At 41.2% G+C, this 26,868-nt stretch overlaps 3 protein-coding genes across 4 annotated transcripts in view; 1 reads left to right on the top strand and 2 right to left on the bottom strand.

Annotated features, from left to right (window-relative positions):
* Positions 1-491: 491 nt before the first annotated feature.
* On the bottom strand, positions 492-3,997 carry LOC106562296 (centromere protein N-B). Its single transcript, XM_014127078.3, has 10 exons — positions 3,716-3,997; positions 3,480-3,525; positions 3,317-3,376; positions 3,074-3,147; positions 2,761-2,934; positions 2,543-2,644; positions 2,335-2,389; positions 2,086-2,195; positions 1,872-1,995; positions 492-807 (listed from the first exon to the last, which is right to left on the bottom strand). The coding sequence occupies exons 1-10, from the start codon at positions 3,884-3,886 to the stop codon at positions 719-721; spliced, it is 1,005 nt and encodes a 334-aa protein (XP_013982553.1). The 5' UTR covers positions 3,887-3,997; the 3' UTR covers positions 492-718.
* A 478-nt stretch (positions 3,998-4,475) lies between these two features.
* On the top strand, positions 4,476-10,529 carry LOC106562297 (COX assembly mitochondrial protein 2 homolog). 2 transcript variants are annotated; one of them, XM_014127081.3, is made up of 4 exons: positions 4,476-4,801; positions 5,494-5,605; positions 10,010-10,081; positions 10,207-10,529. In XM_014127081.3, exons 2-4 carry the CDS (start codon positions 5,525-5,527, stop codon positions 10,288-10,290), a joined length of 237 nt encoding a protein of 78 aa, XP_013982556.1. In that variant the 5' UTR covers positions 4,476-4,801; positions 5,494-5,524; the 3' UTR covers positions 10,291-10,529. The 2 variants fall into 2 exon arrangements, with proteins under 2 accessions (XP_013982556.1, XP_045545144.1); XM_045689188.2 differs by lacking the exon at positions 4,476-4,801 and adding an exon at positions 4,829-4,849.
* A 1,082-nt stretch (positions 10,530-11,611) lies between these two features.
* LOC106562298 (chromodomain Y-like protein 2) overlaps positions 11,612-26,868 on the bottom strand; it is a 46,120-nt gene continuing 30,863 nt past the window's right edge. Inside the window, exons 4-7 of the mRNA XM_014127082.3 lie at positions 19,979-20,151; positions 19,303-19,513; positions 19,006-19,149; positions 11,612-14,995 (exon numbers count right to left, since the gene is read on the bottom strand). Of these exons, the coding sequence (XP_013982557.1) occupies positions 14,837-14,995; positions 19,006-19,149; positions 19,303-19,513; positions 19,979-20,151 (687 nt within the window). The 3' untranslated portion in view covers positions 11,612-14,836. The remainder of the gene's footprint in view (positions 14,996-19,005; positions 19,150-19,302; positions 19,514-19,978; positions 20,152-26,868) is intronic.

Below are 26,868 nucleotides of genomic sequence, written 5' to 3' on the forward strand. Positions count from 1 at the left end.
CAATAACATTTATTAGAGTACAGATTGTAGTATATTGGAACCCTGACCTGTTCACCGGACGTGCTTGTTGCACCCTCGACAACTACTATGATTATTATTATTTGACCATGCTGGTCATTTATGAACATTTTAACATCTTGACCATGTTCTGTTATAATATCCACCCTGCACAGCCAGAAGAGGACTGGCCACCCCTCATAGCCTGGTTCCTCTCTAGGTTTCTTCCTAGGTTTTTGGCCTTTCTAGGGAGTTTTTCCTAGGAAGTTTTTCCTAGCCACCGTGCTTCTTTCACATGCTTTGCTTGCTGTTTGGGGTTTTAGGCTGGGTTTCTGTACAGCACTTTGAGAATATCAGCTGATGTACGAAGGGCTATATAAAAATAAATTTTATTTGATATATTAATTAATTGAGAAACAATAACAAAGATTATTCTTATCAACACTTGGGTTAAGGACTCAGCATACATCTGAAAAATGCACAACTGCACTAAATTCATCAACATAATTGCAGAAATGTTTATTTGTTCATACAAAATAAGTGAAACAAATTACATGAAATAAAACAAAACAGATTATATATGTCAATTTATTTATTCTGAAACAGAGTGAATGGGTAAACAATGTGTTCTAAAAAATATATGTTAAACCCCATAAAATTTTAACACATTCAATACAAATATACACTACTTGTTCTGGTAGATCTTATAGTTAAACTTGATTTAAACTCCTTTGTCTGTGATAACAAAATAGTTTCTCCCTTTCTGTGTGATAGATGAGAGAAGAGGGGTGACTGGAGTTGACGACATACCTGTAAAACACAAGCAATTACTGAGGGGATTCGTTTTTGCCCACCCTGTTCACGGGGTAGGCCGAGTTTACACAGGGTTAAAAGTGATTGCATTAGTTTTTTTAAAGAACTGGGCCGCTTATCTGGCATGAGCCGGGTGCCCTGCACGAAACAAAAGTGACATAACACATGGAGTAATGAGTTAGGATTTCATGTTCACCTGCACAAGTGTTTGCTCTTGATAAATCACTATCTACCATCCCAAAGAAAGCTAGTTTGAAAATTTGAACATACAACATGTCTTTTCCATAAAAGTGTATGTTTCTGAATGATCCATCATGCTGCCATGTTGACAATATGACCAGGTTGCGCATATTACTGTTCAATTTGAGCAGGGTACTCTGCCCTCACCGGTTTTAGCCGGTCATGTGACTGGCCATAGCCTGGTTCACCCCGGTTCAGTCTAATCAAATCCACTCACTCAATAGCAGACCCTCTGAAAAGCATCAAACAACTCAGCACATCTGTCTGGAGAATGAGATGGACACAATGAAAGTCTGTCATGGTTCCTCTGCCCCCTTGTGGCCATGGACAGAATTGAATAAAGAAGTGGAGCCATATATGAGCAGTTAAATAACTAAAACCACATCAAATAAAACGTTTTAATGCTGAGCATTCACCTGGAAGACTTGACTTCTCAACCTGAGGGTATGGAACAAAATGCAGCGAGAGAGAGCTATTGTTCATAATTTGGTGTCTCTGCAGCTCTAACAGGGCTCCCGAGTGGCTTAACGGTCTAAGGCACTGCATCTCAGTGCTAGAGGAGTCACTACAGACCCTGGTTCCATTCCAGGCTGTATCACAACCGGCTGTGATTGGGAGTCCCATAGGGAGGCGCACAATTGGCCCAGCGTCGTTAGGGTTTGGCTGGGGTAGGCCGTCATTGTAAATAAGACTTTGTTCTTAACTGACTTGCCTAGTTAAATAAAGGTAAAAAAAAAACCTAGAAGATGTGGCTCTTCCCATTGACAGAGATTAAAGGGGATATTAAACAAAGCCCAGCCCCAGACATATAGATAGTGTACCTGAGGACACACAGTGCCTGAGTGACTCTAGGAGGTTGGTGCTGGCAAACTCCACCACTCCTCTGAAGGGCTCTTCTCTGCCTGTCAACTTCTTGTTGGAGTCATCCCGGAACTTGGTCTCCAGCTGAGAAGAGAGCAAAATACATTGTCACACACAGCACAGCAGGCACATGAGAAAGCTTTTTGTAAACAATCATAGTTCAACTTCTTGCACCTTGTAGACAGCTTTTTGCAGTTGAGGTAGTGTCCCATCACCGAAGGCCTCACAGGCCATCTGAAGTCGGTTCTCTGTATTCTCAGCCTGTTCTTTCTCTATATTGGGGTCTAAAATGAGAAAATAGTTTGTGTTTCACTGACATTCTAAGTCAATATTCTATTGATATCTAATTTGTTGTGGTTGTCACCATGATTCTGTTCATGTATACATTACAATTGTATTTTATAAGCAGACAACAAAACATACTTCTAGGGACAGGATTCTTTTCCTGAAGAGGTTTTGGATGTTTGTTGGGGAACACCTATGAAAGAAGGAAAAGGTGCAGAACACAGAATCTCTATAGTTAGTTCTATAGGCTTTCTTTGTTAGCAGTAAGCAGTGGGATGGTCATGATAAAGGCTTTTATATGGCCCGTGTCCTGTCATTGGGGACAGGGCACAGGGCCAAGGCCTACCTGTTGGTACTGCCTCATCAGTAGGTCTCTGATGGCGGTGAGGTTCCGTCCACTGAGGTGAGCGTCCTTCATAGAGCCATATCTTGTGGCCAGAACCAAGGCCTGTATGACAGAACTCAGTCTGTTATACAGGCGATACAGACCATAGAAACAGAATTCAAAGCATTGCAATATGACGTTATGAATCCCCTCAGGGGCAATTTAGAAAGCATCCTTGCCTGGTTTAAAAGAGGCTTATGCTTTGAAGTCAAGCCGGTCACAAAGACATAAGGGGTCTGAAGATGGTGGACAACATATGTGGGTTTAAGGTGGTTAGGCTTTGTGAAGTTGTCCCCCCAGGCAATACGTATCCATATGGCCTCATCTGTATGTTTCTTTATTTTAATAGACACCTTGGAAGGAAAGACAAACACAGGCATTGACTGAGATGGCACATGCAAGCACAGCAATTGAGGGACATTACAAGCCATTTTAATGAATGTTAGTTCTGTCTTTTCTACCAAGCATATAAAAGCTGGAAGTCATACATACATGGCTGATGAGCTCTGTGAGGTTGGCCTTGAACTGTTCCTTGAACTGTGTCAGCTCAATAGATGGTGCATCCTCTGTGAAGAAAAATATAATTGAAATTAACAAAAATGCTGATTAGGCTACCTCTAATACCTTGGAACTCTAATATTGATTAGGGTCCATTTTCAAATGGGAAATGTGTGAGTGTCAGTGAAAGCACTTAGATAATAAATGTACAGCAAGGTATTAGAGACTTTCATTTACCCTCTGCATCAAGGAGCTGGAAGCCATGCCACATTCCCTGGTTCGGATTCTCAATGATATCTGGAAAGCATTGGTGAAATGTATTATCTATTACTGACAACTAAGTTGACCATTAGCTACTGAGGGGGAAATTAGTTAATTCACACGGTCAGTTAACACTTACAGATCATTTCGAGTTCTGTGATGTGTTTCACTCTCAAGCCATTCTCCTGGGAAAGATACAAGTAGAATATATCAGAAAGGGTTGATTGTATAACAACAAAAAATTTGGATTACACTTAGCCTATGATGAACTGTTAAAGTGAGCTAGATTAAATTAACAATTTAGCTAAAGAGAACATCACGAGAAAGCTAGTTAGATAGGTAACGTTAACTATATAGTTAAGCAGCTACATCTACCTCACAGAGAGCCAGTAGATGTTCCGTCAACACCCATTTTGGTTGTGTGAGGTCAAGCGAATGCAGGTCCTCTCTTGATAGATGAGCCCACTTGCCAAGCATTGTCTGGAGCATTTGATAAGGGATTCGTCGTATCAGACGTTGTAATATACGCTTTGTAGAGTCATCCATGCTTAAAATCGATGTTTTAACCAATTAAACTCTTAAAACGCATTAGAAAGCAAGGTAACAGCAGACACGCAAATCCAAAACAAACCGCCGAACGAGGGTCAACCAATCGGATTCATTTGGTGGGTCACACTTCCTGTTTCGTCATTTCCTCTTCAGATAACGTTTTCCACATATTCACACGCTTTAAAGGTCTTTACATGTTAGTAAATGTGGTTTAAGATTGTCCTAAATTAAACCAAAAACGTGTAAAAACCAAATAAATAGAAAACTGACATCTGGGATTTTGTTTCGTAAAAATGTATTCGTCTTTCCACTGCAATATGCGATGGCGCCGTCTGCTGGAGAGGCATAGATGCACAGTGCTTAGGATGAATTACATATGATGATATAGCTATAATGCATACATACTACAATCGTACATAAATATGTAATATAATGTGTTTTATGTAACAGTCGTGCAATGACTGGAGTTATTTGTTGTGTGCAATTGAGGGAATGCCCATCCACATATGATCGACAATTAATGTGATTGGACCACCATCCAACGGGAGCGGGTGTTGATTTGCTACTGTAATGTCAGTCAGAGTGTAGTCCTTTGCCTTTACGAAAGAGTGGGAGAAATGTAGATAGCTACCATCATGTCCTCTGTTATCAAATAAATAACTAGGTTTACAATCGAATGCTGTCTGAATTGTTAAACACATTTTTCAAGATTTGTACAGTAGCTAGCTAGATGTAAATACATCGACAGTAACCTGGCAGTAATAGGAGTTAAAACAAGGGGTTGAAAGAACGTTGCATTTGCCCATTAGTGGTATTTCTCGCTAATACTAGCCACTGGCGCTAGCGACATTTGGTCAACGATATATTATATTCCCGGAAGATAGATATCTCAATGATATCCCAACTGAACTGGTAATAACTTTATTCAGTTAGCTACCTTATTCTATTCACAGCTTTAAGGTAATTCCACATTCCAGTATATTTTGTTACAGTACTAGCTACCAGAGTGTGGGTAGTACTATAGCTGGAACAGTCTGTAACTAGCTAGCTATATAGCTAGTATCATTCAATTTAACAATTTTTGTTTCCTTGGCCCCTTTGCTGCATACACATTTGAGTCTATTTCAACTGGTCTCTGAATATGTAACAAGGTCCATCTCCATACAACCACAACTTTATGACTTAATAACAACGCTGCCACTGCTAGCCTACTTGTTACAGTAGAGGCGGAAGTCACTTTTCGGGCAACCACAGCTTTGAGATTAATCAGGATGAAAGAATGGGCTCTTATGACAATAGCCACTCATCATTGTGTCTGGTACTCTGTCCTTCATTAACCCATACAGGCAATACTATCCATGTCTTTACCTATACTTGTATTAGTTTTAACCTGCCCACCTGTGTTTTACACCTCTTTTTTCTCTCATTGCAGGTAAGTGTAAACAGAAAATGGATCATCCCCATGAGTTTGCAGGATGGAGAGGGACTGGGTGGATGGAGTATAATTTAGAGTAGACACTCATTACACAAACCCAAATAGTTAAATAGTAATTTTCAGTATACATTGTAGTCACAAACATGGTTGGTATTGTTTGTCTTTCCAGTATTGTTGGAGTGGTAAGCCCTTAACTCAGAATGCACTCTGATCTGTCGCCTCACCTGCACACGGACGAGTGCAACATACTGATAAACCTGCTGAAGCAGTGCCACACGGAGGTAAGATATTGTATACTTACCTGAGAACCATAGACTGGGTCATTCCATGTCATTTCAGCAAGCCTTTACACCCACCATCTCAGATTGTTCTGAAATCGTTTCTGTAGTAGAACCAGATAAGATTAGCATTCCTGAAATATTATTTTGTTGAAATGTATTTGATTTCTGAGAAATTAAGCAAATTGATTGCTCCTAAATAGGACCTTTTAATTGATAGGATTCACATAATATTCAACAAATATAGTACCCAACATCCAATTTGGATCAAACTTCTTCCTACCATTGCGTAAAGGCATAAGGAATCCAAGAAAATGGTCAAAGCCACCCACCGACCCACCACACCCCAGGCCAATCCCACCCCAACAACCAGTATACAGTATCAGTTTTCTCTGTCTCAGAAGAAGTATGGAGCTGTGGCTTGTAGTATTGCTTCTTCACCCTTTGTATTGTATTCCCTGGGAATCTGGTGATGGTTTTTCCCCGTTTAGAGAAGTTATCCATTGAAGTCTCTTGCATTATTTACCATAAATTAGTGTGAAAGTACGAGGTTTTGCACACTAGATGCCCCTGTTCCTGCTACTGCTACCACACACTTTTATCCATTTTGCTGGTCTCTTGTGGTTCTTATCAAAGGCCCAGTGCAGTCAAATACGTGATTTTCCTGTGTTTTATATATATTTACACACTAAGGGTTGGAATAATACTGTGAAATTGTCTACGTTTTTCCCTCCCCACTTAGACCACTTCCAGACAGTCCTAGCTAAATTCTTGCTTGAGAAATTGCTCTTTGCTAAGAAGCTATTTTAGTTTAATTTTGACAATTTTAATGGAAAACAACCATAGTAAGTTGCTTAATTGGTACCCAGAAGTGATTTGATATTGATATAAAAACATCTGCATTGGACCTTTAAATGGTTCACAACATTTTCTTTGAAACTTAGGGTTGAAAACCAATAGCTTTTGCTCATGGTGAAAATAAATATTGCGGTAAAGCCAGCCCTCCATGAAAGCAATTCAGTTTGTCCTTCTTTTAACAACCTAATACTTCAACCCAACTGTCCATGAATAGTCCAACAAATGGCAGCTTTCTGAGAGGGCTATCCGTATGTCGCAATTCTCTCATGAACACTTTTCCTACAAGCCCAAAACATGGGTTATTGACTAAAATGTTTTGACAACCCTAATAAAATAATACAATTATAAACCTTTGCATGGCAGTCATGTTTTTCAATACAATTATTAGAATACATCTCTGAATGTAGTGTGATTAGTGTAATTTACCATTAAACCCAACTATTACCAATGCAAAAACGCAATACAGTGTGTGTTTGGGACTTTTACCATTGAAGACCATAATATTTAAATAATTAGAACTGCTGTAGCCTAATGGTTTGCTTGTTTGCCAGTGTCGTGTCTTTGGGGTACCATTAAACTGAAGACATGTTTATCAATTAACTCCCTGTAATTATTATCACGCGATTAAACTGATTAATCGTTTAATTGTAATTAACTAGGAGATCGGGACACCAAGGAGAATATTCAGATTACAAAGCTATAATTTTCCTAATATAACTTTCCTGTACTATAATATAATATTCTATTATAGTATAGGCTGATTATCTTCTGGTTTAAATGGTGTATTTTACCTCGCGTTCAGTCTCATTCCAAACGTCGTAAATTGTTGTATCTGCACGAACCCAGTCTTTACTAAAATCATCCATACATCAATTGTCTTAAAATCATTTATTTACTACACTAAGTAATTAACAGAAAACATACAAACAGTAATTATCGTCACAAAGGATTGGTAGCGTAATGTGCCCTAATGGGCTAAACAGGCAGGTCGGCCTGTTGAACAATGGATCATAAAAGTCAGCTGAGGATGCACACCTACAGAGTTCATTAATATTAACAATTGACAATTGAAGGCTCACTCATTCGGGAACAATTGCAATCAATATATATTTACGCTCAGTGTGTCGTTCTGATTCTTGTTGGAGAGTTCTGTTCTGTTGGGGAGTTTTGTCCGCGTTCTCTCTCTCTCGGTTAGAATGGATCTTTCAGAGCGACATTCATTAATGTCGTTATAGAATGGATGTTTCGTTGGTCTTCGCGTTCGATGATATAATTTACTTAGCTGCAGACTAATAATTAATATCAAAGACTTGTTCTTATTCTGTCGGTCTCGATAGTCTAAAAGTTAACCACGTGGTGTAGTTCACTTTCAGTAGAGGAATTGGATGGTAAAACCTATTGGCCATGGAGTGGAGGCCTGGTCTAAAGAAATGTAAATCAGGGTGGGTTTTATAGTGACCCTTGAACAGGCTTGTCAAATGACGCCTGGTCCTGTATGTGTCCCTGGGGGCGTGCCTATGACTGAGTTAGACTTGGTTACAGAAATACAATTCTATCACATTACATCAGTACATAGCATCTCAATGTATTACAAAAGCTTTATCCTTATTAATACATTCTATACAACCATTATGATGCAAATCTCAAACTGAGGCTATTATATAAACAGTTTTATGGTAATATGGCTATATTGTCTCTTCTGAGTATCACAAAATTGTACCAAGCGGACCAGTTCGTAGCTGGATTCTTCACCAATCTTCCATACCTTCTCCAGAACACACATGTCGCTCGGTTCTCCAATTCTATGAGTTGGAAGAATTTCCTTTGTCTCTCTATGAAACATGTGGTAGGAGATTCTCCTCTTAGGGTTTTTACAACCCTTTCACACAGGGCCTGGGTTGGGGGGAAGGTAGGTTGGGGAATGGTACAAAGGGGAGGGGGTCAACTGTCCTTCCTGTACCCAAAGAGGCCAACGTCATGACACCAGGAATGGTCTAACTAACCCAGACCTTTTTTGAAGGGAATAAATCACACACACAGAGGGGCTGTTTCCTGGACACAAATTAAGCCTAAGAGAAGGACAAACGGAATTGCTTTCATGGAGGACTGGCTTTAAATGTTCATATAGTTTATTTTCATCATGAGCAAAAGATTTTGGTTTTCTACCCTAAGTTACAAAGAAAATATTGTGATCTATTTAATAAACACAAGAGACCAGCAACATGGATTAAAGGTTGTGGTGGCAGTATCAGGAACAGCGGCATCTAGTAGGCAAAACCTGGTACTTTCACATTAATTTATGGTAAATAATTCAAGCGACTTCAATGGCTAATTTCTCTGAACGGGGAAAAAAAAAATAACATCATAGGGAATACATTACAAAGGATGAAGAAGCAATACTCCAAGCAGCAGCTCCATACTACTTGTCAGACATAGAGAACTGATAATGTATACTGGTTGTTGGGTTGGGATTGGTGTGGAGGTCTGGGTGGCTTTTGATAGTATTATTGGATTTCTCATGCTAGGAAGAATTATGGTCCAAATCGGAAGTTAGGTACTATACTGAAAGAATATATAAACGCAACATTGCAAGCCATAGGCCCTCCCACTTGGGAGCCAGGCCCAGCCAATCAGAATTCGTTTTTCACCACAAAAGGGCTTTATTACAGACAGAAATACTCCTCAGTTTCATCAGCTGTCCGGGTGGCTGGTCTCAGACGATGCCGCAAGTGAAGAAGCCGGATGTGGAGGTCCTGGGCTGGCGTGGTTAAACGTGTTCTGCGGTTGTGAGGCCGGTTGGACGTACTGCCAAATTCTTATGGTAGAGAAATGAAATTGAATTCTCTGGCAACAGCTTTGGTGGACATTCCTGGACTTAGCATACCAATTGCACACACCCTCAACTTGACATCTGGCATTGTTGTGTGACAAAACTGCACATTTTAGAGTGGCCTTTTATTGTCCCCAGCACAAGGTACACCTGTGTAATGATCATTCTATTTAATCAGCTTCTTGATATGCAACACCTGTCAGGTGGATGGATTATCTTGCCTAAAGAGAAATCCTCACTAACAGGGATGTAAACAAATACTCTTTTTGTGCGTATGGAAAATGTCTGTGATCTTTTATTTCACCTCATGAAACATGGGACCAACACGTTGCGTTTATATTTTTGTTCAGTATATATTTATTGAAGATCATATGAATCCTACAAATTAAAATGGCCAATTAGGGTGCAATAAATTATCTTAATTTCTCAGAGATCAAATTATATTTAAACAAAGTAATGTTTCAGGAGTGTTAATCTCATACGTTTAACTACAGAAACGATTTCAGAACAATCTGAGATGGTAGGTGTCAAAATCCTATTTTTTGTGCTTTTTGAGGTGGAACGACTCAACAGCATCTAAGAACATCTCCCACGTAGACCTTCACCTGAAAGATCTACTGTATTGCTCTACAATGTAGCTGTTCTAAACTAATGTGTAGGAGCAGTCAAGTATAGCTACACTCTTACCTGTCAAAAACATGTAATTGTCTCATCCTCAGCACAATGTCAAGAAGTTCTTTGGCCATTGCAATGATATGGACCGTGCCATGAGGGCTTGTTTGAAGAACGAGGTGAGGACTACCAGCAATTTGGTTTTAATTCTAAAGGGATGCCTCACCAGATGCCTACTATTGTCATATCTCATTGATGGGAGCACTTTGGTATTTTCAACAATGTTTCTCTTTCTGATCAACAGCGAATTGCAAAGAGGGAGAAAAGCAAACTGCATGCTAAAGAGATGAGACAGAGGCTGAAAGACGGCCCTAAGGAAGAGTTCTGAATGGCAGTACTGGCTGAGCCGATGCTCCAGGAAGGGGCACAGGAACTGGGTATTGGAGGACTTGGGACTTACTGGGGCCTACCATGCGAAGCCTACCTTACTGCCTGGACATCTGGCCACAGGAAGTCTCTCATAATGTTGGTTTCAGTATGTGTGTTGGGTGTGATGGAATGTCATAGACAGTGGTGGATGATCATTTCGCTACTCAGTGATCAGAGCTCATATGGGGGGGGGGGGGGTTCTGTTTTGAGGACTGCTATCATGGTTGATTAAATATGTAAAGTACTTAACAAAATAATTGTTTTAAATTGTCTGAGTTTCTGACTGGGGAATGACAATGATGAATGAACACTGGATTTCTATTGAATAAAGTTTACCAAAACACAGAATTGCCTTGATGTTATTTTCATATGGGGAGTTAACCAATACTTTACTTATATGTGAAAGCTCCAAGCTCACATGACATTTCATTCATTTACAAATGTGTCAGTGTCATACTCACAGCCTTATTCACCCAAGTCCTCAACAGATGCTTAAGAGGGCTGTTCATATCCGCTCCCATTCAGCCTGAACAATCCACTGCATTTGTTATAAGGCCTTTTCAGAGCAGGACGTTTTGACTCACCTGAGGGCTATTCTCAGCTGTGGTTGATTGTTATTGGTCTGGCACTTCAGTCAAACGAATAGTCTGGCTCCCACCCAGTGTGTGTGTCAGAACACAGAGGGGAAGCATCTGGACATTCATAAGCTAAGTGGATCTTCCAGAGAAACAATACAATGACCATCTATACAGCAGTTAGCACTAGGAATACCATGCACTTTGTAAATGTTAAGTGATCATTAGATCTTAATTATGCAGAATGAAATGCTGCAGAGACACAGCCATGGTTGGTATTGCCTAAATCCTGAATGAATGCCACTAGGTAATTGTGTGGAACATTGTAATATTTCATTCAGAGCAAACTTCCCCCTCCTTTTCCTGTCCGGATGACTCACAGCGGTTTAGCATTAGGCCCCCAGTCATTTCTGGAAAGCAGTGACGGTGAAAAGAATGCTGAAGAGGGTTATAGTGAGAGTGCCATAGAGGAGCAACCCATTCATGTGTATTTGGTGTGGTGTGTTTCAATAGAGAGGAGCCCAAGGACAGATGGATGCTCTTTTAGTTTGGCCTACAATATATTTATCTGATCCAAATGATGTGTGCTTTTATCCAAACAAGGACATTGATACTATACAAATGCAGCAAACAAAAATAAAGTTTGTAGGAGTGATGACTAAGTAGGAACAAAACAGTTTTTAAACACACAACAAAAACACCATGTTCAAATTAATGTCATAGTTTATTCAAAGCAGCTCGACCCCCAAACTCTCACAATGTACGGATACAGCATCCTACAGACAAAAGATACAACTTCTAAGGCACCCCGAGGTGTGATTTTAGACTAGAGAAAGGAGTAGAAACTCAACATGCTATAGGTTTGTAAATGCTTGGAAGATGCATAGAAACATCATATGGAGATGATAGGAGTTTACAAACCAAACCTAAACACATGGCTTACAGGGCCAGTCATAATATTCAAGGGTAAGTCCTCAACAAATGAATTATACATGTTTTACTTCAAATTATTCAAATGCATCATTCAAACACAATGTTACTTTATTTGGGTCCTGGGAGAGCAGCCTGGTCTCAGACTATACGTAACAAAGTAAATGTAAACCAAGATACAAATTAGTATGATATTTTACGTTTTTTTATGGTTAGATAAGATAGATGGTTACTTAAGGCAAAAATTAGTTGGGTGGGGGTGGATGGGTTGGTGTATAACGTGAACGTCTAGCAACCTAAAGGTTGCGAGTTCGAATCTCATCACGACCAAGTTTAGCATTTTAGCTAATTAGTAACTATACTTACTACTTTTTAGCTAGTTTGCAACAACTTAGCATGTTAGCTAACCCATCCCTAACCTTAACCCTAACCCCAGCTAATGTTAACCACCTAGCTAGAATTCTGAAATATCATACGTTTAGCAAATCGTAATATATTGTAAATTTTGCAAATTCGTAACATATCATACGAAACGGTTGATGGACGTCCACAAATGAATACATACCATACGGAAGTAACATAACATACGGAAGTAACATATCATACTAAATGGAGTGTACGAATTTACGTACAGAATAATACAAAATTCTCTGAGACCAGGTTGGGGAGAGGTACAGGCAAAACTCAAATCTTGAATATATTAATATACATTTAATCTTACACTATACTTTAGCAATACACTGATCAACACGCAAATAATAAATTAGGGAAATTGTAATTCAAATATAATTGGGAATGGTAGAGCTTTGATAGAGCTTTGATTTGTCAGATCTGTTAATAGTAATGTTACTTTAAATGTTTCAAAGTTTGGCATAAAGTGGTTATCAACAGCCTTTAAAAATAATTATGCTGCATGTAACCATTTTTTTGTGTGTTTGTTGTGTCTACTATCACACAGGGCAGATCTAGGGAAAAAAGCAATTTACTGAGAATATCTGGAACAGAAGATAAAAGAGAAAGAGATGCCTCTGGGGACAGGGAAACATTATGGCACTAGAGCCCCAAGGGGAACTTGAGCACTAACTTTAAATAAATACAAATAATAATTGTGCAATATTTCTAACATTGCTTACTATGGCAATACAAAACATACCCTGAAATGTAAAGTATTTTGACAGGCAACACACGTATCTGCAATATTGTACATGCATATAGTTACACCATATAACACCTACATGGTTCATATATGTGTACAACTGCGAAAATCCACAATTTCCTGAATGATACAAAACAATTTCCACAAAACTACATTTCATTATTGAGTAAACCAAAAATAGATACCCATACATACAATATATGTAGATATATATTTCCCATTTCCTAAAGCCATCATCACATGCAGGTATTATCTGCTTCAGCTGCACTACTACTGCATCTTCACAACACAGACAGCCAACAGATGAAAAGTGCAGTGACTACTTTGGGACAAAACATAATCTTTCTGTGCTTTACAAAAATACACAATGTCTCACTAATAACCAATTGCAAGGTAATATCAAAATAATTATCTGTCCAAATATCATAGCTACACTCTTCACAATGTAATATACATGCCTTTATAATCAACGGGGTATCAAACCCTGGTTGTCTTCGCGATTTAAGACTGCAGTAGCCCACTGAGCTAAAGGCCGGGCATTAGCTCTGGGAGCCAAAAGAAGTCTTCAGGTCTCAGGCAAGGTTAGTCAACACAGAAGAGTAGTTAAGCAAACCACCCCCGCTACACCTTTGCACTGTAATACATGTCATATATGTACCTTGATGATAATGATGACGCTGCACATGTTGCTGCTGATATAATAACGATGACACATGTCTCACCCTCTTTCTCTCTCTTTCCTCCCTTTCCCAGGGAGAGGTCTCCTGTTGATCTATCAACAGTCTCCACATTCTAATGAAAAGAAGCAATCAGACAGCTCTGGTTCTCTAGGGGAGTGTTGGTCGTGGTCAAAGAGGGCCCTTCTATATATTCACATTCAGAGGTCAAACACACCCTTACTGACAAACCAAATACAAGCAATTGAATAAACACTTTCAAAAGAGCATCGCAAAACGGCCTATATAAATCCAGAGAGTTCACTGTCAACATTGCCCATTCACAGTGACTTCCCACTTATGGGTGTGTATCATTGGGCATTACCTACCTCTAACTCTTCCCCAGTGGCCCTCCTATTACACCACACCGAATTCAATGGACAGGTTTCACTTAAATTATTATTTACTTCTTTGGCCAGGGTTACTGCATTGTAAGGTGAGAATATATACGTTCCACTCTGACCTCAAGCATAGCTTTGATTTTCACTACACCTCAGAGCCCAGGATGACACCTCACCTCAAAACAGAAAGACTAAAGCAAGATACAAAAAAAAAAAAAAACAGCAGACTAATAGAAAATATATACACGTGGTATGCTTTTTTTGTATTTAGGATCAAATCTAAATACATTTTCAAATAAATAATTGAACAATGACATTAGCCATCAGATGAGCTCTTTTGCCTCCATGCACTCACACCACATTCTGCCGCTGTGCCTCCATTTTCCTGAAGAGCCTTGTTCACTGTCATGACTTCCTGTTCCAGGTCAATGCTTCCTCTGGAAGGGGTTAACTGAACTCCAAGCAGGCCAGTATGAATGCAGAATGAATCCTACAGATTAATCCTCTCCAGAAGTTGATGCTTTGCTCATCTTATAGGCAGGGAAGTTGAGGGATGACCAAAGTAAAAAACCCATTGATGGTGGTGCTCTGCAGGCCCAGATGTTGACGAGCGGAGATAAGGCCTCGGAGACTGGCAAACGGCTCTCTGCTGGTTGTTAAAGAAGACTGTTGGTAATTGAAGATCAAAGCCCTATATCTTTGGGGATGTGGCTCAGTAGGTAACTGAAGACCAGATCTCGTGGCCCATAGATAGTTCTGCAGGTGTGTGGAAGTGAAAGGTCAGAGGTCAGTTATCATACACCTTGCTCTGCAGGTAGCTGAAGAGCGCCTCCAGTCCCTTGGTGGAGCACCACAGCTGTTTGAGCATCTGACACTCTTTCTCATTCACCTCCTCCAGGACCGACTTCAGGATGCTCCGCACCAGGCATTTAGACTCTTCCAGAACCTTCCACACACAGGGACAAACAGAGAGTAATTTTCACACCCTTGATCTGGCAGCATTGTACTGTATTAGTTACAGAACCCGCGCACGCACGCACACACACACACACACACCAGTTCAAAAGTTTGGGGTCACTTAGAAATGTCTTTGTTTTTGAAAGGAAAGCAAAAATTTTGTCCGTTAAAATAACATAAAATTGATCAGAAATACAGTGTAGACATTGTTAATGTTGTAAATGATGATTTTAGCTTGAAACAGCTGATTTTTTATGGAATATCTACATAGGCGTACAGAGGCCCATTATCAGCAACCATCACTCTTGTGTTCCAATGCAACGTTGTGTTAGCTAATCCAAGTTTATCGTTTTAAAATGCTAATTGATCATTAGAAAACCCTTTTGCAATTATGTTAGTACAGCTGAAAACTGTTGTGCTGATTAAAGAAGAAATAAAACTGACCTTCTTTAGACTAGTTGAGTATTTGGAGCATCAGCATTTGTGGGTTCGATTACAGGCTCAAAATGTCTAGAAACAAAGATCTTTCTTCTGAAACTCGTCAGTCTATTCTTGTTCTGAGAAATGAAGGCGATTCCATATGAGAAATTGTCAAGAAACTGAAGATCTCGTAGAACGCTGTGTACTACTCCCTTCACAGAACAGCACAAACCTGCCTCTAACCAGAACAGAAAGAGGGGTGGGAGGCCCCGGTACACAACTGAGCAAGAGGACAAGTACATTAGAGTGTCTCGTTTGAGAAACAGACGCCTCACAAGTCCTCAACAGGCAGCTTCATTAAATAGTACTCGCAAAACACCAGTCTCAACGTCAACAGTGAAGAGGCAACTCCGGGATGCTGGCCTTCTAGGCAGAGTTGCAAAGAAAAAGCCATATCTCAAAACAGGCCAATAAAAAGAAAAGATTAAGATGGGCAAAATAACACAGACACTGGACAGAGGAACTCTGCCTAGAAGGCCAGCATCCCGGAGTCGCCTCTTCACTGTTGACATTGAGACTGGTGTTTTGCGGGTACCTGTGGATGTATTTCAAGGCCTACCTTCAAACTCATTGCCTCTTTTGCTTGACATTAGCCTCTTTAATGAAGCTACAATAGTAATTTACAACATTAACAATGTCTATACTGTATTTCTGATCAATTTGACGTTATGACCCCAAACCTTTGAACGGTGTATATACAGTTGAAGTCGGAAGTTTACATACACCATAGCCAAATACATTTAAACTCAGTTTTTCACAATTCCTGACATTTAATCCCTGTCTTAGGTCAGTTAGCATCACCACTTTATTTTAAGAATGTGGAATGTCAGAATAATAGTGGAGAGAATTATTTATTTCAGCTTTTATTTCTTTCATCACATAGCCAGTAGGTCAGAAGTTTACATACACTAACTTAGTATTTGGTAGCATTGCCTTTAAATTGTTAAACTTGGGTTAAACGTTTCGGGTAGCCTTCCACAAGCTTCCCATAATAAGTTGGGCGAATTTTGGCCCATTCCTCCTGACAGAGCTGGTGTAACTGAGTCAGGTTTGTAGGCCTCCTTGCTCGCACACACTTTTTCAGTTCTGCCCACAAATTTTCTGTGGGATTGAGGTCAAGGCTTTGTGATGACCACTCCAATACCTTGACTTTGTTGTCCTTAAGCCATTTTGCCACAACTTTGGAAGTATGCTTGGTCATTGTCCATTTTGAAGACCCATTTGCGACCAAGCTTTAACTTCCTGACTGATGTCTTGAGGTTTTGCTTCAATACATCCACATCATTTTCCTTCCTCATGACGCCATCTATTTTGTGAAGTGCACCAGTCCCTACTGCAGCAAAGCACCCCCAAAACATGATTCTGCCACCCCCGTGCTTCACGGTTGGGATGGTGTTCTTCGGCTTGCAAGCCTCCCCCTTGTTCCTCCAAACATAACTATCATCATTATGGCCAAACAGTTCTACTTTTGTTTCATCAGAACAGAGGACATTTCTCCAAAAAGTACGATCTTTGTCCCATGTGCAGTTGCAAACCGTAGTCTGGCTTTTCTATGGTGGTTTTGGAGCAGTGGCTTCTTACTTGCTGAGCGGCCTTTCAGGTTATGTCGATATAGGACTCATTTTACTGTGGATATAGATACTTTGTACCTGTTTCCTCCAGCATCTTCATAAGGTCCTTTGCTGTTGTTCTGGGAATGGTTTGCATTTTTTGCACCAAAGTACGTTCATCTGTAGGAGACAGAACGCGCCTCCTTCCTGAGCGGTATGACGGCTGCGTGGTCCCATGGTGTGTACTTGCGTACTATTGTTTGTACAGATGAACGTGGTACCTTCAGGCATTTGGAAATTGCACCCAAGGATGAACCAGACTTGTGGAGGTCTACAATTCTTTTGTAGACCTTGGCTGATTTGCTTGACATCATGGGGAAATCAGCCAAAGAGGCACTGAGTTTGAAGGTAGGCCTTGAAATACATCCACAGGTACACCTCCAATTGACTCAAATTATGTCAATTAGCCTATCAGAAGCTTCTAAAGCCATGAACAAATTTTCTGGAATTTCCCAAGCTGTTTAACCTCTATGGGCTAGGTGGGACGCTTGCGTCCCACCTACTCAACAGCCAGTTGAATCCTGTGGCGCGTTATTCAAATCCTTAGATATGCTATTACTTCAATTTAAAAAAAATATGACTATTTTAGCCAATAATTATATGCATATTCTAGTTACTGGGCAGGAGTAGTAACCAGATTAAATCGGGTACGTTTTTTATCTGGCCGTGTCAATACTGCCCCCCCGGACATATCGAGTGCATAGAGGAGTTCTGTATCTATAATTCTTAAAATAATTGTTATGCTTTTTGTTTAAGCAAAGCTTCTATTTTATTGAGATATTTCAAGTGTCTATTTCATGCATTTCTAAATCAAGTCTGTGTTTTATGAACTGATTCGTGAGTAATTTAGTAAATTCACCGGCAGTGTTCGGTGGGAATGCTAGTCACATGCTAGTCACATGCTAATGTAAAAAGCTGGTTTTTGATATAAATATGAACTTCATTGAACAAAACATGCATGTATTGTATAACATAATGTCCTAGGGTTGTCATCTGATGAAGATCATCAAAGGTTAGTGCTGCATTTAGCTGTGGTTTGGGTTTATGTGACATTATATGCTAGCTTGAAAAATGGGTGTCTGATTATTTCTGGCTGGGTACTCTGCTGACATAATCTAATGTTTTGCTTTCGTTGTAAAGCCTTTTTGAAATCGGACAGTGTGGTTAGATTAACGAGAGTCTTATCTTTAAAATGGTGTAAAATAGTCGTATGTTTGAAAAATTGAAATTATTGCATTTTTGAGGTTTTAGTATTTCGCGCCACACTGTTCCACTGGCTGTTGAATAGAGTGGGACGGTGACGTCCCACCTAGCCCATAGAGGTTAAAGGCACAGTCAACTTAATGTATGTAAACTTAGTGTACAGCCTTCCCTGTAGCTCAGTTGGTAGAGCATGGTGTTTGCAACGCCAGGGTTGTGGGTTCGATTCCCACGGGAGGCCAGCACAGAATTTTTTTTTAATGAAATGTATGAAATTGTATGAAATGTATGCATTCACTACTGTAAGTTGCTCTGGATAAGAGCGTCTGCTAAAATGTAAATGTAAACTTCTGACCCACTGGAATTGTGATCCAGTGAATTATAAGTGAAATAATCTGTTTGTAAACAATTGTTGGAAAAATTCCTTGTGTCATGCACAAAGTAGATGCCAAAACTATAGTTTGTTAACAAGAAATTTGTGGAGTGGTTGAAAAACGAGTTTTAATGACTCCAACCTAACTGTATGTAAACTTCTGACTTCAACTGTATATTGCACTTTTCACTTATTTGTGGTTTCTGTTTGTGGTTAGATAATATTATCTAAGAGTTTTATTCAAATTACAGACCAATGCTCCTGGCAGGCTCCTAACGCAAGTCCTGGGATATAGCATTTCAGCTCTACATGACTATCTCTGTCAGAAAAGCCTACCATAGCACTGCAGGTGGACATCTCCTTCACACGCAGCATCACTTCCTGGTTGAACGTGGTTGGCCAGAAAACCTGGGACACCAGGCCCCGGCTGCAGGCTTCCTGTGCCGTGAGCTTCCTCCCGCAGAACAGCATCTCATTGGTCTGTCAGGGTGAGAGGCGGGGACAGGGAAATATATTATTTTTAATTGTACAACAAGGTAATGTAGATGTAAAACATTTAATAACTAGTTGAATCGTGTTTTACTGCAGGGCTTGAACAAAAACCTGCACAGTGGACCAGGCAACCAGACTCACCAGAGCCACTCCCAGGATCTGGGGGAAGGTGTAGGAGGAGCAGCCGGAGGGGGTGAGGCGGAGAGCGGCACAGGGCGTTTGGAACCAGGCCCGCTCGCTGGCCCACACCACGTCACATAGGGGCAGGATAGCGGCCCCCAGGCCCAGGGCAGGCCCGTTGATGGCCACCACGATGGGCTTCTTAAAGTGGATAAACGCCAGCACAAAGTCCCTGGGAGAGGAGACACAAAACAGTGAGTATAAACTATACAGTACAATATTACTGTGTCTTTGTGCTTATTCGTGCTTATCCTGCTTTAGGCAAATCAGGGCAAGTAGATTTTCTTAGTTTAAAGTATGAAAAATGATCTGCCAGTGCACTAAGATAATTTGTCTTGGTAAGACATCTTATTAAGATCAAATATCTTGAAATAAGATAATTTCTTACCCCACTTGTATCAAGTCTTTTTATAGGTTAAAATAAGCTAAATTATCTTCCAGTGCGCTAAGATAATTTACCTTGGTAAGACGTCAAGTCAATGCACTCTAACGGTAAGAGATGTCTAGGTAAGTGTGTAGGTGTGTGTGCATGTGTGCTGTGTTCTCTGTTCCTGCTGTAGCCTTCTTTAGGTGGATAATGACAATTGTGTGTTATTTCTGTGTGTGTGTGTGGCTATAGCTTATGTTCCTCTCTTACCGTACAGCGTCAGCAATGCGGCTGCTCTCTTTCCTGCGGTCTGTGGAGAGGCGTCCTATCAGGTAGGACGGGTCCAGGCCACTACAGAAGATACTCCCCACAGCACTGAGCAGCAACAGCTTACTGTCATCAGCTGCTGCGTTCCCCAGAGCCCGACACACCTCCTTCATTATCTACACAGAGAGAGGGAGGAGAGAAAGTGAGAGAGGGAGTTAGGGTTGGGAGAGAGAGAGAGAGAGATAGAGGGGGAGGAAGAGAGAATTAAATCTTCTATCAGATCAGAGCCCTGCTGTACATTACCCCCATGATCTACAGACAAGATAAGAGTGTGTACACACAACAGCCACGCAAGCATTGCTGTAGGATACCTTCTTTATCTATAGACAGGTAAAACAGGTTATATCTAACTGAGCAATCAGATCAATATATAATGAACAAAAATATAAAGGCAACATGCAATCATTTCAAAGATTGTAACTCAGTACAGTTCATATAAGGAAATCAGTCATTTGAAATAAATTCATTAGGCCCTAATCTATGGATGTTACATGACTGGGTCACAGACACCTTAAAATAAAAGTAGGGGCGTTGATCAGAAAACCAGTCAGTATCTGGTGTGACCACCATTTGCATCATGTAACAGAGTTGATCAGGCTGTTGATTGTGGCCTGTGTAAAGTTGTCTCACTCCTCTTGAATTGCTTTGTGATGTTGCTGGATATTGGCGGGCACTGAAACATGTTGTCGTACACGTCAATCCAGAGCATCCCAGGAATTGTGTACAGATCCTTGCGACATGGGGCCATGAATTATCATGCTGAAACATGAGCTGATGGTGGCGGATGAATGGCACGACAATGGGTCTCAGGTTCTCATCACGTTAACTCAGTGCATTCAAATTGCCATCGATAAAATGTAATGGTGTTTGTTGTCCGTAGCTTATGCCTGCCCATACCATACCCCCACAATGGGACACTCTGTTCACAATGTCACATCAGAAAACTGCTCGCCCACAAGTCGCCGTGGTCTGCAGTTGAGGCCAGTTTCTCTAAAATGACGTTGGAGGTGGCTTATGGTAGATAAATGAACATTACATTCTCTGGCAACAGCTTTGGTGGACATTCCTGCAGTCAGCATGCCAATTGCACACACCCTCAAAACTTGACATCTGTGGTATTGTGTTGTGTGACAAAACGACACATTTTAGAGTGGCCTTTTATTGTCCCCAGCACAAGGTGCACCTGTGTAATGATCATGCTGTTTAATCAGCTTCTTGATATGCAACACCTGTCAGGTGGATTAATTATCTTGGCAAAGGAGACATGCTCATTAAAATGAATGTAAACAAATTTGTGCACAACATTTGAGAGAAATAAGCATTTTGTGCATTGGTTTCATGCATGTTAACATTAGAAGCCTCCTCCCTAAGTTTGTTTTATTCACACTCTGCCAAACCGGATGTCCTAGCCGTGTCTGAATCCTGGCTTTGGAAGGCCACAAAAAATCCTGCCATTTCCATCCCTAACTATAACATTTTCCGACAAGATAGAACTGCCAAAGGGGGCGGAGTTGCAATCTACTGCAGAGTTCTGTCTTACTATCCAGGTCTGTGCCCAAACAATTTGAGCTTCTACTTCTAAAAATCCACCTTTCCAGAAACAAGTCTCTCACTGTTGCCGCTTGCTATAAACCACCTTCAGCCCCCAGCTGTGCCCTGGACACCATATGTGAATTGATTGCCCCCCATCTATCTTCAGAGCTCGCACTGTTAGGTGACCTAAACTGGGACATGCTTAACACTCCGGCAGTCCTACAATCTAAGCTAGATGCCCTCAATCTCACACAAATTATCAATGAACCTACCTGGTACAACCCCAAATCTGTAAACCCGGGCACTCTCATAGATTTCATCCTGACCAACCTGCCCTCTAAATACACCTCTGCTGTCTTCAACCAGTATCTCAGCAATCACTGCCTCATTGCCTGCATCCGTAATGGGTCTGCGGTCAAACGACCACCCCACATCACTGTCAAATGCTCCCCAAAACACTTCAGCGAGCAGACCTTTCTAATCGACCTGGCCCGGGTATCCTGAAAGGATATTGACCTCATTCCGTCAGTAGAGGATGCCTGGTTATTCTTTAAAAGTGCTTTCCTCGCCATCTTAAATAAGCATGACCCATTCAAAAAATGTAGAACCAGGAACATATATAGCCCTTGGTTCACTCCAGACCTGACTGCCCTTGACCAGCACAAAAACATCCTGTGGCATATTGCATTAGCATCGAATAGCCCCCGCGATATGCAACTTTTCAGGGAAGTTAGGAACCAATATACACAGGCAGTTAGGAAAGCAAAGGCTAGCTTTTTCAAACAGAAATTTGCATCCTGTAGCACAAACTCCAAAAAGTTCTGGGACACTGTAAAGTCCATGGAAAATAAGAGCACCTCTTCCCAGCTGCCCACTGACTGTAGAACCTTCCTGTAGGACAACCATCTCTACAGCCCTCCACCAATCAGGCCTTTATGGTAGAGTGGCCAGACGAAAGCCATTCCTCAGTAAAAGGCACATGACAGCCCGCTTGGAGTTTGCCAAAAGGCATGTAAAGGACTCTCAGACCATGAGAAACAAGATTCTCTGATTCGATGAAACTAAGATTGAACTCTTTGGCCTGAATACCAAGCGTCACATCTGGAGGAAACCTGGCACAATCCCTACGGAGAAGCATGATGGCAGCATCATGCTGTGGGGATGTTTTTCAGCGGCATGGACTGGGAGACTAGTCAGGATCGAGGGAAAGCTGAATGGAGTACAGAGAGATCCTTGATGAAAACCTGCTCCAGAGCGCTCAGAACCTCAGACTGGGGCGAAGGGTCACCTTCCAACAGGACAACAACCCAAAGCACACAGCCAAAACCACGCATGAGTGGCATCGGGACAAGTCTCTGAATGTCCTTGCGTGGCCTAGCCAGAGCCCGGACTTAAACCCGATCGAACATCTCTGGAGAGACCTGAAAATAGCTGTGCAGCGACGCATCCAACCTGACAGAGCTGGAGAGGATCTGCAGAGAAGAATGGGAGAAACTCCACAAATACAGGTGTGCCAATCTTGTAGCGTCATACCCAAAAAGACTCAAGGCTGTAATCGCTGCCAAAGGTGCTTCAACAGAGTCAAGGGTCTGAATACCTATGTAAATGTGATATTTCCCCCAAAAATTTATACATTTGCAGAAATGTCTAAAAACCTGTTTTTTCTTTGTCATTAAGGGGTATTGTGTGTAGATTGATGGGGGACAAAACAATTTCATCAATTTTAGAATAAGGCTGTAAAATAACTAAATATGGAATAAGTCAAGCGGTCTGAATACTTTCTGAATGCACTGTATGTATCCTGATGATTCAACCCTATACGCAATCACTGCAACCATAAATAAAGATTTGCAGTCAGCTTTAGAATGGGTGGCCAGTAATAAACTATTCCTGAACATCTAGAACTAAGAGCATTGTATTTGGTATAAATCATTCCCTAAGTTGTAGACCTCAGCTGAATCTGACAAAGAATAATGGGGCTGCTGAGCGAGACTAAATTTCTTGGTTTTACCTTGGATTGTAAACGGTCATGGTCAAAACATTTTGGTTCAATGGTTGTAAAGATGCAGAGAGGTCTGTCAGTGATAATGCAATGCTCTGCTTTTTTGGACACCCCACTCCACAAAGCTAGCCCTGCCGGCTCTAGTTTTATCTTATCTTCATTATTGCTCAGCCATATGGTCAGGTGCTGCAAAGAATGACCTAGAAAAACTGCAGCTGCCCAGAACAGAGCGGCATGTCCTGTTCTTCACTGTAATCAGTGGACTAATATCAATACTATGCATGCCAGTCTCTCTTGGCTAAAAGTAGAGGAGCGACTGACTGCAACACTTATTTTTATAAGAAACACTGTGTTTAAAAATTCCAAATTGTTTGCATGGACAACCTACACACTGCTCTGACACACACACTTACCCCACCAGACATGCCACTAGGGGTCTTTTCACAGTCCCCAAATCCAGAACAAATGCAAGAAAACATACAGTATTATATAGAACCATGATTGCATGGAACTCCCTTCCATCTCAGATTGCTCAAGTGAACAGCAAACCTGGTATAAAAAGGCAACACTTCACGGCACAATGCCTCTCCCCTATTTGACCTAGATATTTAGTGTGTATGTACTGATATGTAGGCTGTGTGTGATGTTTTAAATGTATGTAATTCTGTCTATTAATGTCTTTATTATGCCATGTTTTGTTTGGACCCCAGGAAGAGTAGCTGCTGCTTTCGCAACAGCTAATGGGGATCCTAATAAAATACCAATTCAAATACCAAAGAAGTAGTTAGCTTGTATGAGGAGTTGAGGAAGGGCTGAAAGGGAGTTGTCACAAACAGAAATCATGAAAAAGACTGCTTTATTAGATGTCAAAGGGGTTTCCTTTGTAGCAGCTATAGTGAGTTCCCATTTCTAGTATTATTTCTTTCATAACTCCCTCAGAGGGATATAGGATTTAAGTTGTACTAGCAGGGGTGTTACCTGCCTTTAGCGTGCTAACACTGTTTCCCCTGGTGGGTAGCTCTCTGTGGAGGGATGCTTAGCCCGCTGACCTCAATCCACACAGACGCTGCATGGAGTGGAAAGACACACGGCCCAGAGGCCAAGCCTAGGGCAGCACGCACACACACAGCACGTGTGGCGCGAACACAAATTGCACACACAGACGTGCACACACACACACTGACACATGAACACAAGCACAGTGCGAACACACATGCACACAGCACACACAGGGACATGCATATATGCACACCCACCCGCAAAGGACGCACAAGCACACGCTGACAAATTAACACACACGTATTGCATACACATGCATTTTGCTTTTACAATATATATGCATGGTTCATCTTTACATTATTCATTCTACACTATACACACACTGTCTGTCCCTGATGCGGTGTAGCTTTCCTTCTCAGGGAGCTGACATGTAACATGGTTCTAGTCCAATTTGTTGTAGATGCCCCCCACTGCTTCCTGGAAATGGCTCCCAGGCAGGGCCTGTGTACAGGGCTAGCTTCTGAATGACACTGTTTGGCTGCAGTGTCTTCACCACCGCTACAGACAGCCTACCATGCCAGCCCCACCCCTTCCAGTTGTGTCAGTATCACTCTCCTGCCCTGTCTGTCTGTCCCCAGGTTTAATTGAGCCGGATAAATGGATCTGACATTGGCCACACACACACACACACACACACACACACACACACACACACACACACACACACACACACACACACACACACACACACACACACACACACACACACACACACACACACACACACACACACACACACACACACACACACACACACACACACACACACACGGCTGAAGTTCAGGAGGGATTATGCAGTGTGTAGGAGATGTTGAATTGAAATGACTGGGAGACTGGTTAATTTGGGTCAGGGGGTAATCAGTAGGGCCGGACTATACCAGTATCGCGATACTCGTTAGTGTCGTGGCAAGGAAACAAAACACGAAGCGGATTTCACTTCTTTAGGAAAACAGCCCTAATATTGGAAACAAACATTGTGTTGTCATCCAGAGCCACATGTATTTATTTTCCTAACTATGGCACACTATTTTACATACAGCAGATTTTTAAAGGACCAAAGACTTTGATCTGCCTCGTGTTTTCATTTTTGCCATGGGAAAAAAATATTGAGATACTGGTATTGTCCCTACCCTAGTAATCAGATGAAATGGGTTATGGTCAGTGAGTGGGGTGATGGCAGGGTTATGGAGGCTTCAGACGACCTCGGGATTCATGGAATAATGGTCTCACCCACTGGGGGTTCCACATAAATACTGAATATTTTTTTCCTCATCAATCCACACAGAATACCCCATAATGACAAAAAAATAAAACATGTTTAGACATTTTTACAAATTATGACAAATAAACTTAAATAAAACCATTACATAAGTATTCAGACCCTTTACTCAGTACATTGTTGAAGTTACTTTGGCAGCGTTTACAGCCTTGAGTCTTCTTGGGTATGACGCTACAACCGTGGCACACCTATATTCTCCCATTCTACTCTGCAGCTCCTCAAGCTCTGTCAGGTAGGATGCGTAGCGTCACTACACAGCTATTTTCAGGTCTCTCCAGAGATGTTCGATCGGGTTCAAGTCTGGGCTTTGGCTGGGCCACTCAAGGACATTCAGAGACTTGTCCCGAAGCCACTCCTGTGTTGTCTTGGCTGTGTACTCAGGATCGTTGTCCTGTTGTAAGGTGAACCTTCACCCCAGTCGGAGGTCCTAACCTGCTCCAGAGTGCTTTTCATCAAGGATCTCTCTGTACTTTGCTTTGTTCATCTTTCCATCGATCCTGACTAGTCTCCCAGTCCCTGCCTCTGAAAAACATCCCCACAGCATGATGCCGCCACCACCATGCTTCACCGTATGGATGGTGCCAGGTTTCCTCCAGACGTGATGCTTGGCATTCAGGCCAAAGAGTTCAATCTTGTTAACATCAGACCAGAGAATGTTGTTTCTCATCGTCAGAGTCATTTAGGTTCCTCTTGTTAAACTCCAAGCAGGCTGTAGTGCCTTTTACTGAGGAGAGGCTTCCGTCTGGCCACTCCACCTTAAAGTAATTGGCAACATCAAAAGGTTTTGTGAAAAACGAGGCATCTGATTCAATGAAAGATAGAGTTCAATTAGTCTTTCTGCCCATAATTTCATTAAAAATATTCAAAACCTTTTTCCATCATACTTTGTCATTTATCTTGGTTTCATAATACAATTTATTCTTATTTTTTGTTCAGTTTAGTCACATAAGTTTGCCAAAT

This window comes from Salmo salar, chromosome 11, assembly GCF_965601325.2.
Source record: "Salmo salar chromosome 11, fSalSal1, whole genome shotgun sequence".
Classification (NCBI taxonomy): domain Eukaryota; kingdom Metazoa; phylum Chordata; class Actinopteri; order Salmoniformes; family Salmonidae; genus Salmo; species Salmo salar.

Coding starts and splice junctions, on each gene's coding strand:
- LOC106562296 (XM_014127078.3), bottom strand. CDS start 3,886: ATGGATGACTCTACAAAGCGTATATTACAACGTCTGATACGACGAATC. Junction 2,196..2,334: donor AAAGAATCCTGTCCCTAGAA/GTATGTTTTGTT, acceptor TTCTCATTTTAG/ACCCCAATATAGAGAAAGAA. Junction 808..1,871: donor CAGGCACTGTGTGTCCTCAG/GTACACTATCTA, acceptor TGTGTTTTACAG/GTATGTCGTCAACTCCAGTC.
- LOC106562297 (XM_014127081.3), top strand. CDS start 5,525: ATGCACTCTGATCTGTCGCCTCACCTGCACACGGACGAGTGCAACATA. Junction 5,606..10,009: donor TGAAGCAGTGCCACACGGAG/GTAAGATATTGT, acceptor TCTCATCCTCAG/CACAATGTCAAGAAGTTCTT. Junction 10,082..10,206: donor GGGCTTGTTTGAAGAACGAG/GTGAGGACTACC, acceptor TCTGATCAACAG/CGAATTGCAAAGAGGGAGAA.